The sequence below is a fragment of the Sprattus sprattus genome, assembly GCF_963457725.1.
Source record: "Sprattus sprattus genome assembly, chromosome: 10".
Taxonomy (NCBI): Eukaryota; Metazoa; Chordata; class Actinopteri; order Clupeiformes; family Clupeidae; genus Sprattus; species Sprattus sprattus.
This window is the reverse complement of record NC_137908.1, coordinates 26,832,751-26,849,930: the sequence shown is the minus strand read 5'-3', so window position 1 is coordinate 26,849,930 and position 17,180 is coordinate 26,832,751. Positions and strand designations below refer to the sequence as shown.

The following is a 17,180-nucleotide window of genomic DNA, read 5'->3' as shown; positions in this document are numbered from 1 at the left end:
ACTAGAACCAGCAAATACATTAACAGGTCACCATGCTGAGCCTCTACAATGTAACGTAAAAGTTCACGCTAGCGGATATATGATTGCTAACTAATTTGAACACTAGCGCTAGTTAGAACGTACATTATTTGTGATTATTTTTAGCCTATGTTATGAATTGATAGTGATGACTAGACATGATGTTAAGTAGCAAATGAGCAAAAAATGCACCAAGATCTCATGTCATGCACTCCTCATTTCTCCCTCTCGCACGTGTGGTCACACACATACACACAGTTACCATAGTATCGCGCTGTTTTTTTATATCGGTATCGGATCGGTATCGGCCGATACTAAACCTCAGATATCGGTATCGGTATCGGAGGTGAAAAAAGCGGATCGGTGCATCCCTAATAATTATCTGTCGTACTAGTCTCGCATATTTGTACGTTTGTACATGCGTTGTACAAGATGTCTTTGGAGTTAAGGTTGAGGTTAAGGGTTATCATCTATCTATATTGAGGAACAGTATGCACCTGGATTAGCAGAAGGATTCTTCATAATTTACTTAAATCCATTGTAATAAAAAGCTTAATATGAGTTAATACTTCATATGAAACTCAATAAATACTTATGCTGGATATGTACACACATTTGTATGTGTTATTTGTGAAGGCATGCATTCTCTTTTGGAATGTGACATTAGTATGGTAGCCCATATTTCCTCTGGTCTGTCACACAGTAAAGTGTTCCTCAGACCTCATTACCACTTCCTGCGTTGTTAGCATTCAGGAGGAATTCTTCCCCTTAGGCTGGAGGGACAATTAGCCTCTGACACAGCAAGTTTATCTGCAGCATTATTAATGTGTTCATGATGGATTCCCACAGCTTGGGAAAGTTTGCCACTGTTACCAAGGTGTGGCTCACACACACACACAGGCAGAAGCAAAGGGAACGGGGGTAGATGTTGACATTTGGTTTTCCACAGTTCTTCTTATTGCAACCAAATTTGGCCATAGTCATTGTGCCTTGTGTGTGTGTGTGTGTGTGTGTGTGTGTGTGTGTGTGTGTGTGTGTGTGTGTTTGTGTGTGTATACACACGGGTGTTTTCTAAATATGTGCAGATGTAAACACATACACAGTTCGGTGCACACAGTCATGCAGGAGCATCAGAGAACAGTGGGCCAACACAAGCCCAAGCCATGTTCATTTCATAGCCACCGCCACAGGCCACTGCCACAGTCCACTGCGTGCCCCGGAGACCATAGAGCTGTGGCTTCAGAGAGCTCACACCAGCTACCAGCTCCAGCACAGGGCCACCCTGGCAGAACCAGAGGCCCTGCCTGGGATTGTTCACTCTCCACTGAATCAGAACCCCCCCCCCCCCGTCCACACACACACACACACACACACATACATACACACATATGCACACACTCTAGGAAACCACACACTTCGCAAGTGTCCAGACAACTTCCCTAAATTGAAATAAAAGCAGAAGTAATGCACTTTGTTTTCAATTGTGAAAAACAATAATTTCTCACTTGCTTTTTTACGAGTTCTCCCATCAGCCCATTTGTCTACTCGGTTATCATCCCTCTCTCTCTCTCTTTCCATTCTTCCCTCTTCCACCCCCAGTTTTTCCCCTGCGCCCCCCTCCCCTCGGGCCCACTATCAGGCATCAGAAACACTGCTCATGTTGTTATCTGCCCTCCCTGGGACGTGGTCGGCCTCTCTGCAAAGAGCTGTGTGTCTCAGCGGCTCAGCAGGGGACTTATGAAAGACGAGCAGTGTGTCCTCCTTTATGTCATTGTCTTTCTGTCTGGGATCGGTGGGTGGAGGAGGGAGGGAAGGAGGGATTACAGTGAAGGCATACGGAGGAACAGAGAGGATGTGGATGTTTGAGTTCTCATGTGTGTGAATCTCGAGGGGGGGGTCTTGATTTAGAGCCTGTAGTGAAGGCACATGGATCCTGGTCGAGCACGGTTTAAATTTGTCATAAATTGAAACCTGTCATGGGCCAGCCTGCCAAACAATAAAGCCTTTCCATTATGCATCACTAATTGCCTCTCAGATTAGTTTACTGATGCTTTTTAAAGGCACGTTTTGAAACCCGGAGCAATAATAGTTTGCAGTCAGCGGTCGTTAACCTTCGTTGTAAAATACTCTCGGCTTTAAAGTGTGTGTGTGCACTGTTCTCCTCGAACTCATAGCAGAGTTCTGACGTCTGTTGAAGAATTTACATATCCTGTTCCCCTCCGAGTGCGTCTGATCTCAAGCTGCTGTTTTCTTACACATCCTGCTTTCTCACACATATCTTTAATTCACAAGTATCAAAAACGTCACTTCTGATTTACTCATCTACTGAATATTCACCCCAACAAGTGTGTGTGTTTGTGTTTATGTTTATCTGAGTGAATGTATGCATTTGTGTTGGGGTGACGTGGGGGGTTGTGTGTGTGTGTGTGTGTGTGTGTGTTTGTGTGTGTGTGTATACGTCTGTGTTTGTGTGTGTTCATGCTTTTTTCTATTCTAGCCCTTGCTTGACAGACAGAGAGGAAGGATGAAGTGCTGAATAGAAATGAACAGTAGTGCTTCAGAGAGGATGCTGTGCTTCGACCGCTCTAGGAGGAAGTCATTAAGCCGAGCCTGTTTCACTTGTTCCCCTTACCCCATCACTCGTCGGCAAATAAGCTCACCACCACACACTTATCCCCTTATCCCACACACATGCACACATCCTGTGCAGCAGGGCAGAGAGAGAAGCGGAGAGGGCAGCGGCTTTTGCTTCTTTGTTTTTTTTGTTTTTTGACCAAACCCCTCTCCTGATCTCACCCCAGCTGTCATTTACGTTTATGCCTGCCTTGACCCCATGGGTCCCACGTCATTATGTGGCTCCAAAAAGTCCCGATCAGATCACAGATTAGAAGGGGTGGGGAGTGGAGGGGTTGGCATGCTGCATGTTACATGGGAAAATCCCTCCACCCACTGCTCACGCCCAGCTGACTGGAAAATAGGTTTTTGTTTTTCCATTTTTTACTCTTTGTTTGGTTTGCATGAGGGCGTGTGTACGTGTGTGTGTGTGTGTGTGTGTGTGTGTACGTGTGTGTGTGTACATGCACATGCCTGGGTTGGTGGGTGGGTGGGGCATATATTGACATATATGGGTATTCTGTGATGTGTGTGTTTGTGTCTGTGTGTGTGTGTGTGTGTGTATAAGCCCGCTCCCTTTCGTTTCCTTGCTGTGGCTGTATAAAGTTCTGTGTCTTTGGGTCTGCGTGAAAGCGGAGCAGGTCCTACCTGCTTATACATGACTGCTGCCTCGGAGGGAGCTGTTGGCATAGGGGTGTGAGCCGATGGGCTCTGGGGCTCCGCTACTGTCTGTGCTGCAGACCCTGCTTGCTGTGAAGTGTTTATGGCCACAGAAGTGTTTATGGCCACAGAAGTGCTCCACGGCCCGAGTCCTAACTGGGCCAATGCCAAACGCGTCTAGGCATAGGTGCTGTGAGATGAGGATATTGAAAGGTGTTTTTTTAAATGGTAGGAATTTTGTAATTTCTTAATTTCTTCAATGAATGTAAATAATTGGTGTTTGCATTGTCTGTCTCTCTCAGTGCTGCATAGATAACTATGAGGAGATGGTGAAGATCTTGCTGGACCGCGGTGCTAACGTAAACGCCCAGGACAATGAGCTGTGGACACCATTACATGCCGCCGCCACCTGTGGCCATGCCGGGCTCGTTAAGGTCCTCATCCACAAGTAAGCATTCGTCTGTGTGTGTGTGTGTGTGTACTTGTGTGTGTGTGTGTGTACGTGTGTGTGTCTATCAATGTGTGTTTGTTTGCCGATCAGTTTGTGTATTTGTGTATGTGTGTACACACATCTGTGTGCAAGCTTGCATGTGTTTATAATGAAACTGAGTAGTCATCCTAACCCGTCTCATTAAGGCCTCGCCCCCTCTCTCTCCCTGCAGTAAAGCAGACCTGCTGGCGGTGAACTCTGACGGCAATATGCCCTATGACCTCTGCGAGGACGATCCCACCCTAGACATCATCGAGACTGCCATGGCTAACCGAGGTGAGACAACCCCTCCCCCCCCATGTTTCACACCTCAAGATCTCCATAACAACAGCCCACTCCACCCCACCCCACCACAACACCTCTGCACCTTTGATTGATGCGTTGCGGAGAGCCTTTCAAAAAGCCTGAGCTCTATTGCTGCTGCCGTGAGCTGGCACATGTGGGATAATTCCATACAGGGGAGCAGAGGAGAGGAGAGGAGATCTTGGGAGACTATCTGGGCTTAACATCCACAGAAAAAAGGAAGCCAGGGATGAAGGGATGAAGGGAGGTGGGGATGATGTGGGGGGGGGGGGGGGGGGGGGGGGGGGGGGGGAATAAGCAGGTGTGTGGAGAGGTGAGATTAAGATGATTAACACATCTCACACATCCGGGGCTGCTTGATGCCTCTCGTCGAAATGTCTTCAGGATCTAAAATCGCACGTGGGGGAATATGGGATTGGATGTTCATGCTCAGGCATGCTTAACAATTAAAACACCTGCACACACACACACACACACACACACACACACACAGAGATCAGCAGGTGCAGATATGCACGCGCACACACACACACACACACACTAGCCCACATGCAGACATGTACACTGATATACACCTCCACACATCCATACACACACAATCATTTGGGCAGTGCAATGCGAGGGAAATGAGAGCAGGGCCCAGACACAGGCAGGACATCCAGGTCTGGGTTCCAGGAATGAATGAGCTCAATTGGTCGACAGCCCAGCGGACTTAACTAATTCTCCCCAAATTTGGCTGCGAGGCACATGAGGATCAAGACCATAGGGGATTGTTGCGCTTAAGGCAGGAGTTGTCACTGTCTGGAATCCTGTCTGGACACAGCGTGAAAGTGATCACCCAGTCATGCTTTGAATTTCCCTGTACCTCCTGCGTCTTTTTACAGTTTTATGGTTGTTCCTTTTAGAATAAAACCCACACCATTCTGTTCTTCTTTGGTTCTTTTTCATTTCCTTCTCTCTAATATTTTGGCACAGGGCATATACATTTAAGTTACACTGTTGAATCCTCCTATTTCTCTTTTTGTCCTTTTATTTTTCTGCCAGACTGCTAGCTTAGTATTCATTGCCGCAGACATGTCCTCTTGTTTCATAAGCAGTACATTATTGGAAAGGAGAGCAGGTGGGCCTGTGATTTTGATTGACAGCTGTAATGTCTAATCTCTGTCTGTTTGATAGGCATCACCCAGGAGATGATCAATGGGACACGGGCGTCAGTGGAGAGGAGGATGCTGGGAGACATCCAGAGTCTTCTGCGAGACGGCAAGGATGTGAACCAGCACGACTCCCAGGGAGCAACGCTGGTAGGCAGAAACACACCCACAGACACACACACACACACACACACTATCATATTTATGAATAATATGATACACACACACACACACACACACACACACACACACACACACACACAACCATATTTATGAATATCAGCTAACATGACCCAAGAACCCGTATCTGACACACCAGCTCCTCCAACTTTATTAAATACATTTTGCTGGCACAATTTCTTGCTTTATGGGATTTACGCTGTATTAAAATTCTCTCTCAGCGAGGATTTGCAGCAGTGGAAAACACAAAAATTGAATTTACAATTGGATTACATACAGGATACACGCATTGTAATGCTCTGCACTCAAAATAACCGCGTTAAGCTTTGAACTGGAGCCTGAGCAGAGATGAAGTCATTAGAAATGTTCACTTTATGCTCCCCTCTCAGGCTGCTTGTAACGGGCAAATCTGTGCTCGACTCACCGCTTGTTGACCTTTGGTGATGACCTATATTTCATCAAAGCACCTGGCCTAAAGGCTTATAGAACAGATCTTGATGCAAAGCTATTTAGTTTTGACATTATATAATATATGTAATGTTGCTTTGAAAACATAGAACATGCATATATAATTATTTTTATGGTTTTCAGATTTCTTCAGCTGAATATTATATTCCTTAAGAAACACTATACAATACAATTGTATTAGTTCCATTCTATTCTCCAGATGTAATGCAAACATAGGTTAATATACTTCTTTATATGAAAATAGATATTTAAAGCAGGTAAGGAGTTTCAGTTGAAAACTAGCAAGCTACCTACTTAAAAGTCATGCAAAAACCTTGCAAACACCAACAACAGCATATGTGGCACTGATAAAAGCTTTCTAGCATGCTAACTGGTGCCTTTTGACAATATAATCAACAATGATGTCATGCTATGAAAGCCTTTCCTACATTTTTTGCGGGGAAGTCCATCATCTGGAAGTCTCCAGATGCTTTGATATTGTCAAAGGCAAATAAAGGTGAATTCACCGTCACCTTGGAGTAATGGATTCTCAATCTACGCGGCTGTATGTGAGATTGCATGGGGATGTTGCATTCAAGAGCAGGCATACATCTTAGAACATGTTTAGGCATTTTGGTCAAGCCAAGTGATTTATGAAATGTGTGCAAAAAATGCTCAGTTTTGTACCAATCAGTTATCCAATGTGGTGCACAGTATCATCTAATTTCCAGTCCATCAGTAATTCAAATGGAGCTAGCACTAGCATGCATAGTTAAAAACAGAGGCCTGGATGAACCCTTTAATTCAGCGGTACTCTCCTGGTCTTGCCTTGGGACCCACAATTTTCCATGGTCATTAAATTGCGTCCCAAATTTGATAGAAAAAAATACAAACATAAACACTGAGCCTACTTGTGTCCCTGCATTCGTAGCTCTGACAGCAGATAGATTTTCTGTCAAGTTATACGGGGACTGTTTGCTTCACCTTTTGCCCAATTTAATGATTCAAACTTCAATTTATATTCTTCATCAAATTAGTTTGTTATACAAACAGACATGTTGATTATTTTCCCACTCACAAAACTGCATATAACACAGCTAATCTGTGTCACATGGCTAGCCGCTAATTACAAGAAAATACTTTACAGACTAATTAGCTGAATGTTTGACTTTTCTAACATAATAAGGAAGTCGCATCCCTGTGTACAGCTTTGAAGTGAAAGTTGTCCCTGCTCACATTACAGTACATTTACATTTAGTCATTTAGCAGACGCTTTTGTCAAAAGCGACGTACAAGGTAGAGAAAAGTCAAGCTACGAGCAATAAAACCTGGTGTAACAATAAATACTACCTTACATTTAGACATATTAAAAAAAAAAAGAAGTGCAGGAATGTTGCAAATTAAGCACTAGTCGATGGTGCCAGTTAGGACAGGAGGTGCTCTCTGAAGAGTTGGGTCTTCAAGAGCTCCTTAAAGGTAGAGAGGGACACCCCTGCTCTGGTAGTGGTAGGCAGTTCATTCCACCAACGTGGAACTACAAATGAGAATAGTCTGGACTGCTGTGCTTGCACAGACGGCAGTGCTAAACTACGCTCACTAGAAGAGCGCAGCATCCTGGGTACAACATTTGCCCTTACAAGAACATTCAGGTAGTTGGGGGCAGAGCCAGTAATCACTCTGTAAGCAAGCATAAGTGACTTCAACTTAATGCAAGCAGCTACAGGCAGCCAGTGGAGCTCAATGAGTAGCGGGGTGACTTGTGCCCTTTTTGGTTGGTTGAACACCAGATGCGCTGCTGTGTTCTGGATCATCTGTTGTGGTTTCACCAAGCAAGCCGGCAGGCGCGTTAGGAGGGCGTTGCAGTAATCAAGGCGGGGGGGACTCACCAAGGTTTGCACCGGCATACTGGATTAGGTACGGCCTGATTTTGCGGATGTTGAATAGCGCAAAACGGCAGGACCTAGAGACAGAGGCAATGTGGTCCGTGAAAGTCAGTTGGTCATCAATAATAACCCTGAGGTTTCTTGCTGTTTTGGATGGAACAAGAGATAAGGAGTCAATATTGATACAGATGTTGTGATGGATGACCTGTTTGGGCACTTGGGGCACCCCTGTGGTGAGGCGGTGAGGTACAGACAACTGACCATGCCATGACACATTGAACGAACGCCCAGTGAGGTATGATTCAAACCAGGAGTGAGCCTTGCCAGAAATGCCCATACTTGACAGAAGGATGCGGTGGTTGACTGCATTGAACGCAGCTGATAAGTCAAGCAGGACGAGAACTGAGGATTGAGCTGCTGCTCTAGCTGTTTTTAAGGCTTCTGTCAAAGTCAACAGGGCTGTTTGGGTGGAGTGACCGCTTTTGAATCCAGGTTGGTGTAAATCGAGGAGATTGTTCCTTGACAGGAACTCTGTGATCTGTTTGGAAGCTGCCCTTTCAATGGTTTTAGATAGGAGCATAAGAAGTGAGACCGGTCGATTGTTTGTCACCTGGCTGGGCCACTTTGAATGAAGAAGGAAATGTTCCAGAATTAAATGAAGCATTAATCACTTGTGTTATTGCCGGTAAGACGGCAGGCAATATGGCTTGAAGGATGTTGGATGGAATGGGGTCCAGCGGGCATGTAGTTGGACGGCCACCTGTTAGGATTTTGGAGACCTCACTCTCAGTGAGGGGGATGAAAGAAGGAAAAGATGAGCCATTGACAGTTGCGCCCTTGGGGGGGGGGGGAGACAGTTGGTTGAATTGTTTCCCGTTGGCTGCCACTTTCTCTGTAAAAAGGAGGCAAAATTATCAGCAGTGAGGTTAGTAGCTGGGGGAGGAGGAGGAGGGTAGAGCAGAGTTTTGAAGGTGGAGAATAGTTTCCGCACGGCAGTTGCACCGTTAATCTTGTCATTGAAAAAAGTCTACTTAGCAGCAGTGATGCTGGATGAGAAGGAGGCCAGCAGTGTTTGGTAGCTTGCAAGATCGTCCGCTGCTGTTCATATATTTTCTACAAAAGTAATTGAAGTTCTGAAAGAATATACAAACTCTGCAATACATTCAGAATGATTCTGGGACCCACTTTTGGGTCGTGACCTACAAGTTGAGAAACACTGCTTTAATTACTAGTTGACTGTACACCGAGATGGTTGTACCAGAACCCATTAGTGGTGTGAAGTACATGATTAAATGTGCACAAGCCCTTGTGAAAGTTTGATCCTAATCTTAAGCACACTATGTGACACAAAGGGCTTTAGGGGGCAACCTCTCTGACCCTGGCCAGGTAATGGGGAGGGAAGGCTGAGTGGATGATCCTGGCGTGACAGAGTAGGATAGGTCCCTGGCATGACCAAGGTTTATCCATGACAGTACAGTCTTAAACAAAAAAAAACAAGGCTGACCTCGGTCAGTTTTTATTGTCACACAAACGACACACAGCAACACACACATACAGTACATAGTGGCGACACAGGACACACACGAACACGCAGGCCGAGGTCTTACAGCCCACGCTGCATTGTGAACGACATTGCCATTCATATTTGCAACAGGTGACTCAAAAAACTAAATTTAGGTCCACATCTTTGTGAGAAAATGACCATTCACTACTATTGTAATGAACTTAATCTAATTTAATAATCCTTGTCACTGACTTTTTCTGACATTCTGCTGGTCCTGTTGGTGGGGCCTCAGTTGAAATAGCCAGGTGATTAATATGAGTGTGTTTCCAGGCAACAAAAGCACAGGTCTCTCTGTGCTGCTCTCTCCCATCCGCCCACCAGTCTTCCAATGAATTGAGTGGTGAAGGGTATTTGGTCCCCCGGTATTTGGCCTTCTCCCATGTCCAGAATATTGAATCGCCGTCTTCACCTGTACTTTCTGCTCCTTCCCCAGCTCCACATTGCAGCGGCCAATGGCTATGTCCAGGCAGCAGAGCAGCTGCTGGAGGGAGGGGCCCGGACAGACCAGAAGGACTCTGATGGCTGGCAGCCGCTTCACGCCGCTGCCTGCTGGGGCCAGGTAAGAATGGCAGACCTACAGGTAGACTAAGAATACCACTATACTAGACGTGGGCACACATTGTCATCAAGCTTAGTAGTTACATCAATCAGTCTGGTGTGCAGTGTTGGGTCGTGTGTAGACTTCAAATGCCCTTCAGCATGCCCTCTCCTTTTCATCTGTAGATGCAGGTGGCAGAGGTGCTAGTGTCTCATGGTGCCAGCCTTAATGCCAGGACCTTCCTGGATGAAACGCCCATAGGTAAATGACTTACTTCCTATGACTCACTGTATGTCAGTGGACATGGTTATTATTGTGAAGGTAGGGGGGGAGAGTAAAGTGCTCTCATTGTTTTCTCCTGGTTTCTCTCTCTCTCTCTCTCTCTCTCACCTTAGACTTGTGTGAGGATGACGAGTTTAGGGCCGTTCTCCTGGATCTGAAGCACAAGCACGACATCATCATGAAGTCCCAGTTGAAGCACAAAACCTCCCTGTGCAGGCGGACATCCAGTGCAGGCAGCCGAGGGTAAGGACTGCCACCTGCTGGTCAGGTGTTACAATGCCATACAAGCAAATACTGCCCCTATTGGCAAAACCTTATAACTACAGTGTAATGGTTCAGGAAATTCTTCAGCTTTTCTAGAACCACTCCACCACTTCAGAACATCCTGTTTGAACTTAAGCTGTGAATGTGGTAAAAAAAATGTTTTACTAACATGAACTTCAGGATTGAAGGTCTCTGACAGGATAGGACTATATTATTTAGCACGTATACGTTCTTATTCTTATTCTTATACGTTCTTTACACTTGAGACCTTGTGCAAGTCTTACATTTGCTGCAAGGAGACATTTTTTATGCATTGACTGCAGTCCAACTGCCAAGTCATGTTGTTCCTTAGTGAATAACCACTGCACTCTTGTGGCTAAAAACTGTAACTGCACCTGTAGGTCAGGTCTGGGAGAAAATGGGCACAGGTGATGCACCATTTCCAGAGTTACAGTTACATAGTCACTAACTCCCAAAATAACACTTGTACAGGGGACAGCCACTGTGTCCCATTTTCATCATATATGGAATAATATGCAGTGTGTTTGTTTGTACTAATATACAAAAGTTTTCCACAGAAATAGCAAGGGTTGTTTGAGAGGGAACCAGTGACCAGGTCTGACCTTACTTCATCCTATGTGTTTCCTATCCTGTGTGTGTGTGTGTGTGTGTGTGTGTGTGTGTGTGTGTGTGCAGGAAGGTAGTGAGAAGGGCCAGTCTGTCTGACCGGCACAACCTGTGTCGCAAGGAGTATGAGACAGAGGCCATCGTGTGGAGAGGTGGAAGGGAGGAGGAGGTGGAGAGAGAAAAGGAGTCTGACCAGGAAAACAGCCATTCAGTGAGTAGGGCTGAAAAGACCAATGTCATTGTACATCACCATTGTATGTCTGCAGAATGAAACTTCAGATACTTGACACCCTTCTGTTCACTATATAATAGAAACGTTGAACTGTTCTGTTTTGACACTAAGTTCATCCACCATGCATTCATTGAGTCTTACTGGGTCTATTTCTTCTCTCCAGACCAAGGCCAGACCACAGAGGCTGTTGAAGGACGGGGGCAAGCAGAACGGCTGCATCTCCACCACCACCTCCACGCCGGCCCATACTCCTTCCAATGGCGAGCCCCCGACCGGGCCAGACCCGCGGCCTTCGGTGGTGCCGCCTTCGCCCGCCGAGGAGCCCTGGCCCCGGGAGCGCGCCCAGACGCTGTCCGAGCTCAAGAAGCAGCGGTCTGCCGCCAAACTGCTCAACCATCCTCTGCTCAACGGGCACATGGGCAATGGCTCACCAGGCAGCAGCCCCGAGGACTCCCACATGCCCCTGGTGTCGTCCAACGGCAGCGCAGTCTACTTCACGCCGGCCAGCGGCGACCCCCCACTCCTCAGGTTCAAGCAACCCTTAGAGGAAGAGGAGTTGAAGGGGAACAGCTGCTGCTGCATCTCGTAGGTGTGTGTGTGATAGGGCGTGTGTGTGTGTGTGTGGATGTCACACTACAATCGGATAGGAGCAGCAACAGCACTGTACAAGAGCCACTGGACCAGAACAGGATCCCAGAGAGGAGGAAAGCTATCCGGCAGCTGGAGACGGAACCCAGTGCTTTATTTCCCCCTGTCTTACAGTTCTACCTTCCTGTGGGTTCACGGTGTTGGAGGCCTCCCCGTAGGAACATGGGGCAACCCTGAAGTATATGGAGAAGAGAGAGAGAGCGAGAAGGAAGGAAGGAAAGAAAGAAAGAAAGAAAAGAAGGAAAGAGAAGAGGAGATCCTGAACTGAAGTGGGACACTTAGGCGCTCAAGGTCCTCACTGGCAGAAACGGTCTCAGCAGACCGGGAACCTCACCCAACTCTTCCCTGACCTCTGAACCCTGAGTCTTGCCACTCGAAGGAAACTTTTGCACAATCTCCAAAAGGGAAGTTTTTCTCCTTGGTGTAAGGTCCTTGTGCATATCATTTTTGTTTTTGCCAATTTTGAAACCATATTAAATATGGTTGTGTATCCAGTAGCATCTTCATACGCGGGAGGTTATTCCACAAAGCAAGATTTTTTTGAGGGAGCTGGACAGTGGTCACTTGTGCTGAATAAGTTCTTAAACACTGGTATGAACAAAGTGACAGTTTTGGGGTTTTACTCATTTGCTAGCTGGCTAATCTGCTACGTGTATTCTGCTGTGTGGAACAACTTCAGTTGATAGTAGTCAAGGAATGGTCAAAACGGGAGACCCTGACTTCAGATATTGCCCTCACTGAAAGTGCTGTGTTGTTTCCAGGAACAAAAGGGATGTAATCACACAACCACTGTTTTAGCCACGTGTGCTCTTGTCAAAGACAAAAAAAAAACATGCTTAACAAACTAGCCACTGTTCTCTTGTTTTCTCATGTGTCATTTCAAAGCCAGTTTAGTGGTGATCCATGCATTGAAATACAGAGCAACAAACCCATTTGATATTATTGCTAGCAATTTTGCTGTTGCCACAATTTAATTTATGCAGACGTCTTAAAAAAGCATTTTTTTGTACAGTCAGATGATGTTATTTATATTTAAATGTTGTGTATAGAGGCTACTGTATAGAACACAATCCCATTTGGTATATTTATTGTCTTCTTCTGTCTGTGGAGAGTTCTAATTTTTGTAAGCGTATGAATGCAATAGTTGGAGAATGAACTTGTCCAGTGTTCCACATATTTGAAGGCTTCCCTAAAAGAACTTTTAGCATTTTTGGCGATCGTGATGGGGGTGGGGGGTTGATTTCTTCGCACACAGACCAGGTCCAGACAGAGAGCTGTATTGAGGTTATTTACAGGATTGTCACGACCACGCACTTTATATACACTTGCTGTCTGATCTGTGACTTGCAGGAATCGTGTGTGTGTTCATGCATATCTGATTTGAGCTTATCGGCCGTGCCAGAGTGAGTGAGGCGAGCGGAACAACTGATGTGTAGTTTCCACCACTTAAGAAATTTGACCTTAGTGGGACCCATTCTTTTTGGCCATTGGGTTGTCATTTTATGGAGTACTGTTGATGTGCAGTCCACTATGTTGATTATGTAAGTAAAGAAAAAAACCAGACTACAATTGTTTGTATACGAAGATCAAAGGTTCGAGGATTTTTTTGCGCGATTTTTAGTGTTTCGCTGCCAATAGTTGCAGCTGATAAAGTTGATCTATAAAGACTTTTCACTTGAATTCAGTATCAAGCCATTGCCCACTGTGCTGAATCTGAATGAATGTTTTAACATTCAACCAAAATGACTCCCACAAAAAGAGTCATGTTTTCAATGGTCTCATAAGGTATTTCTGAAAGAAAGAATCATCTGACCTCCACTTATCACTGAAAATGTAACCCTTTACTGTGTACAGAGGTTAGGTAGCCTAGTAGCAAACAGCAATACTGTGTCAGTGTTTTTCTGTTCACACTGTGTGGAAGAGGAGGAGGGTGTCATAGTGTTAGCAATGACTAACAACCCACAGTTTCACTCCCTCACTCTCCTCTTTGGGTGCCAAAGAGTCTTCCTGAGGAAAAAGGATGGATGGGGCTACGTAGCAGGGTGAGCATGCTATCCACGCGCAGAGACTGCCAGGGTGAAGCTTTTAGTCCCACTAACACCTCTGACCTCACCATGTTCTCATCCACCCCCACCTCTGCCGAAGCCCTGTGTATAGTGTCAAACCGTCAAGTTGTGTAAATAGATTTGTATCTCTGTTCCCCTATGTATTTCTGCTCTGATTCATGGGTGAATGAAAATGACATGCAATGGTTGTATCCGTGTTATTGCGTGGGCTGTGATGAAACGTTCCTGTGTGGTCTATGGGACAAACCTGCTATCTGACTTTTGACTCCTTGTCTTCAAGTATGGAAGGTAACTGATAAGGATGTATTACTGCAGAGGGCAGAGGAAGAATGAGGTTACTACATGTGTCCATATGAAGGGAAAACATGAACGAATACAGGCTTTAAAATGGTGGTAATGTTGCTCCCCAATGACTCCGGAGCCTTGAAGTTGAAGTTAAAGTCCAACCTTATCTCTACCGCTGTACTGTAGCAGAAGTGTATTTGTTGTAGTCATATATTATTCAGACCAGTGAATTCCACCAGACACATAAGGAAACAATAGAAAACAAAGAACTTGCAAAAGGAGGAAAGGGGTTTCTTTCACTTTTAAGCCACAAAGACAACTTGTCACTGTCTTAAAGAGTCGTGTGTGTGTTTGTGTGTGTGTGTGTGAATACTGAAACAGAAGAAAAAACTGAAACTAATGTTTGTCTCCGATCATGGATCAGAGGTTACTGTTAAGGGGAAATACAATTAAAACTACTGATTTTGTAATTACTGGAAAATACTGATCGTTGTATTAACATATTTTGAATAAATTGTATATTTTGCTCAATCACCTGCCTGTTTTGTTCCCCTGCTATTCTACATAACACGCATAGTTCAGTAACTATGTCATTTGAAGCCACCACACCTGCATTCTAGGCATTTTAAGATATTTTCACTTTTATTCCTGTTTATATTTTACACAATGCTCAGCAAACAGTTGATAATTCTCAGTGTTTTTCTTTAAAAAAAAATAGAGGAACAGCCTGCATCTTACTGATAACAAGGTCACAGACCTGAAACCTCAGCTGTGGTTCGAGTTTGACTGCATGTACTTTTGCTATAAAACAATCAAACTCTACAGTGTATTACCATGAAGAGGCAGACTGCACTTCTCAAAGAGAAATTCCTGTTTGGTAGCCTGCTACGTGAAAGTGACTCAGCAAAAAGCAGGTGACCGAGGTGATTGGAGATTGCAGGTAGCAGGGCCTCTCATACTGATGACCCATTTTGTTGATAGTTTCCTCCTGTTTCACCTTGTGCTTATTCTTGTTGACATTTCCTGAAATCATAGTGATAATATGGGACACAAAACTATAGTATTTATTGAGAGAGCAGTCAATTACCTTAAGTTAATACCCCAAATAAATGTACACACTTTCACCACTGTTCTCAAGCTGTTTCAGTTTGATCTTTCACAAAACATTACTGATGTCGTGACATTGGGAGAGAGGGTTTATCTAGGGTCTTAACAAGACCTCATTCATAACCTGGCTGGGATCTATGCTGTGTTGAGCATCTCTGTTGACAGACTAATTGGGATCGGTTTGAAAGCATACAGGTCAGCGGTCCTGTTCCATTGTTGTGCAATAAGTCACTAATGAAGAGCCTTCATGCTGCTTGCTCCCAGCCCAGGTTGCGCATTAGAAATCAGCTTGTTTGCTCCATTCCTGGGCGCCTCCATGGCAGCCTTGTCTCTGTGGAGATTAAGGGCCCTTCGTTGAGCAGCTGTCACAGAGACAGCTCTTGGTGGACTCACTGCCCTCTTTTCGACTAGACACACACATACACTCAAGTGAAGGGCCTTGGGGTCAGTAGGGTCATCCACTTAACAGTCTACACACTTTCTGTGTCAATCTCGGCCATAACCGCTGGACAAGAGTTAAGTAGATCGTGTGACTTGTGGTGGTTAGTGGTTTTACATGGAGAAGTGATTTTGCAAACTGGCTCTATTACGTGTTTTTATCATTTGTTATTATCTGTGCACATGATGTGGTGGGGAACCTTACACAATAGCTGGACAAGAGCATCTCAATCACATGACGGAGCAAATATGTCTCTTATAAATGGAGGCCTTACAAAACTTTGAATGCAAGCTGGCAGTGGAGCCGTAAACACTGGCTTGCATACAGACACACTGACAATGGGCGCTGAATCACATGATGATTGAACAGCATTAACCCCCCATCTTTATAGCGCTGCCCCACTCATTGTGCCTTTGCTAGCCTCTATCTTAAGGCTCTGGCTCAGTGTATTCAGCCTGGGCCAACTGGCAGAGACCCCAGTTTTGGTGCTCTTCACTTGGGAAGGATGTGGCTCCACGCCAAGATACCCCCTTACCGAACTCCCCCGTGGAAGCCCCTGAATGAGTGCTCAGGCAGCGGGTCAGTACCCCCATTCGGTTCCCAGAGATGAGCCCAGATTGTGGGGTTTTAGCTTCACGACACTTCTCTTCACGCAGCCCAGGTTAGTGGGCAAAACAGGATATGCTTAACCAGCTTTTCTCCTCTTATATTTCCTTGTTACACAGTGTATAATGTCCAGCAGTTTCCCACACCATACTTCTCCCTGCCCCAGTCCTCAGGCTGATTAGATTTGACGAGGTTTTTTTTCTCCTCTTTGGTTGTTTGCTAATTGGTTTAGTGTGGCAACAAAGGTAACTGTTTTTCATGAGCTACACCATCAGTCCAGTTCTGGTCAGAATTCATTTCTGTAATCCTTAATGACTGGGCAAAGGATTTAGCCACTTCCCAAATCGTGTTTGCCCTTTGTTTCCAAACATAAAGAAACAGTAGCATGCCTGCTGCTAACAGCACTCATCGTCGCTAAAGGGATTGACAAGATCAGCATGCAATGTGTTTGTTACTCCACTCTAGCTAGAATGACTAAAGGGTAATAATCAGATTCATACATGCTCGGTGTGTGTGTGTGTGTGTGTGTGTGTGTGTGTGAGTGAGTGTCTAAGTCTGTCATTAGCAATAATCCTGAAAATAATGAAAACTGATGCTATGAGGACAACCATGGCGGCATGGCCCAAATCCCACAACAGTGTGATAGTGAGGGCAATGAGCTGTTAGGATCTCCACTCCTCAGTCTGCCACGCTTGCTGGGGGCTTTGCACTGACCTGCCGTGCGCGGGGGAACGAGACGCCCATGACAGCCAGGGAGAATCTGTCAGATAGCAGAGA

At 45.3% G+C, this 17,180-nt stretch overlaps 1 protein-coding gene across 1 annotated transcript in view; it reads left to right on the top strand.

The window, feature by feature from the left end:
- Window positions 1-11,841, top strand: part of ppp1r16b (protein phosphatase 1, regulatory subunit 16B) — a gene marked incomplete at both ends in the record, with an annotated part of 36,846 nt that extends 25,005 nt beyond the window's left edge. Inside the window, 8 exons of the mRNA XM_080846629.1 lie at window positions 3,594-3,739; window positions 3,954-4,057; window positions 5,261-5,385; window positions 9,743-9,868; window positions 10,033-10,108; window positions 10,243-10,372; window positions 11,090-11,231; window positions 11,416-11,841. Coding sequence (XP_080702755.1) covers window positions 3,594-3,739; window positions 3,954-4,057; window positions 5,261-5,385; window positions 9,743-9,868; window positions 10,033-10,108; window positions 10,243-10,372; window positions 11,090-11,231; window positions 11,416-11,841 — 1,275 coding nt within the window. The remainder of the gene's footprint in view (window positions 1-3,593; window positions 3,740-3,953; window positions 4,058-5,260; window positions 5,386-9,742; window positions 9,869-10,032; window positions 10,109-10,242; window positions 10,373-11,089; window positions 11,232-11,415) is intronic.
- Window positions 11,842-17,180: the final 5,339 nt, after the last annotated feature.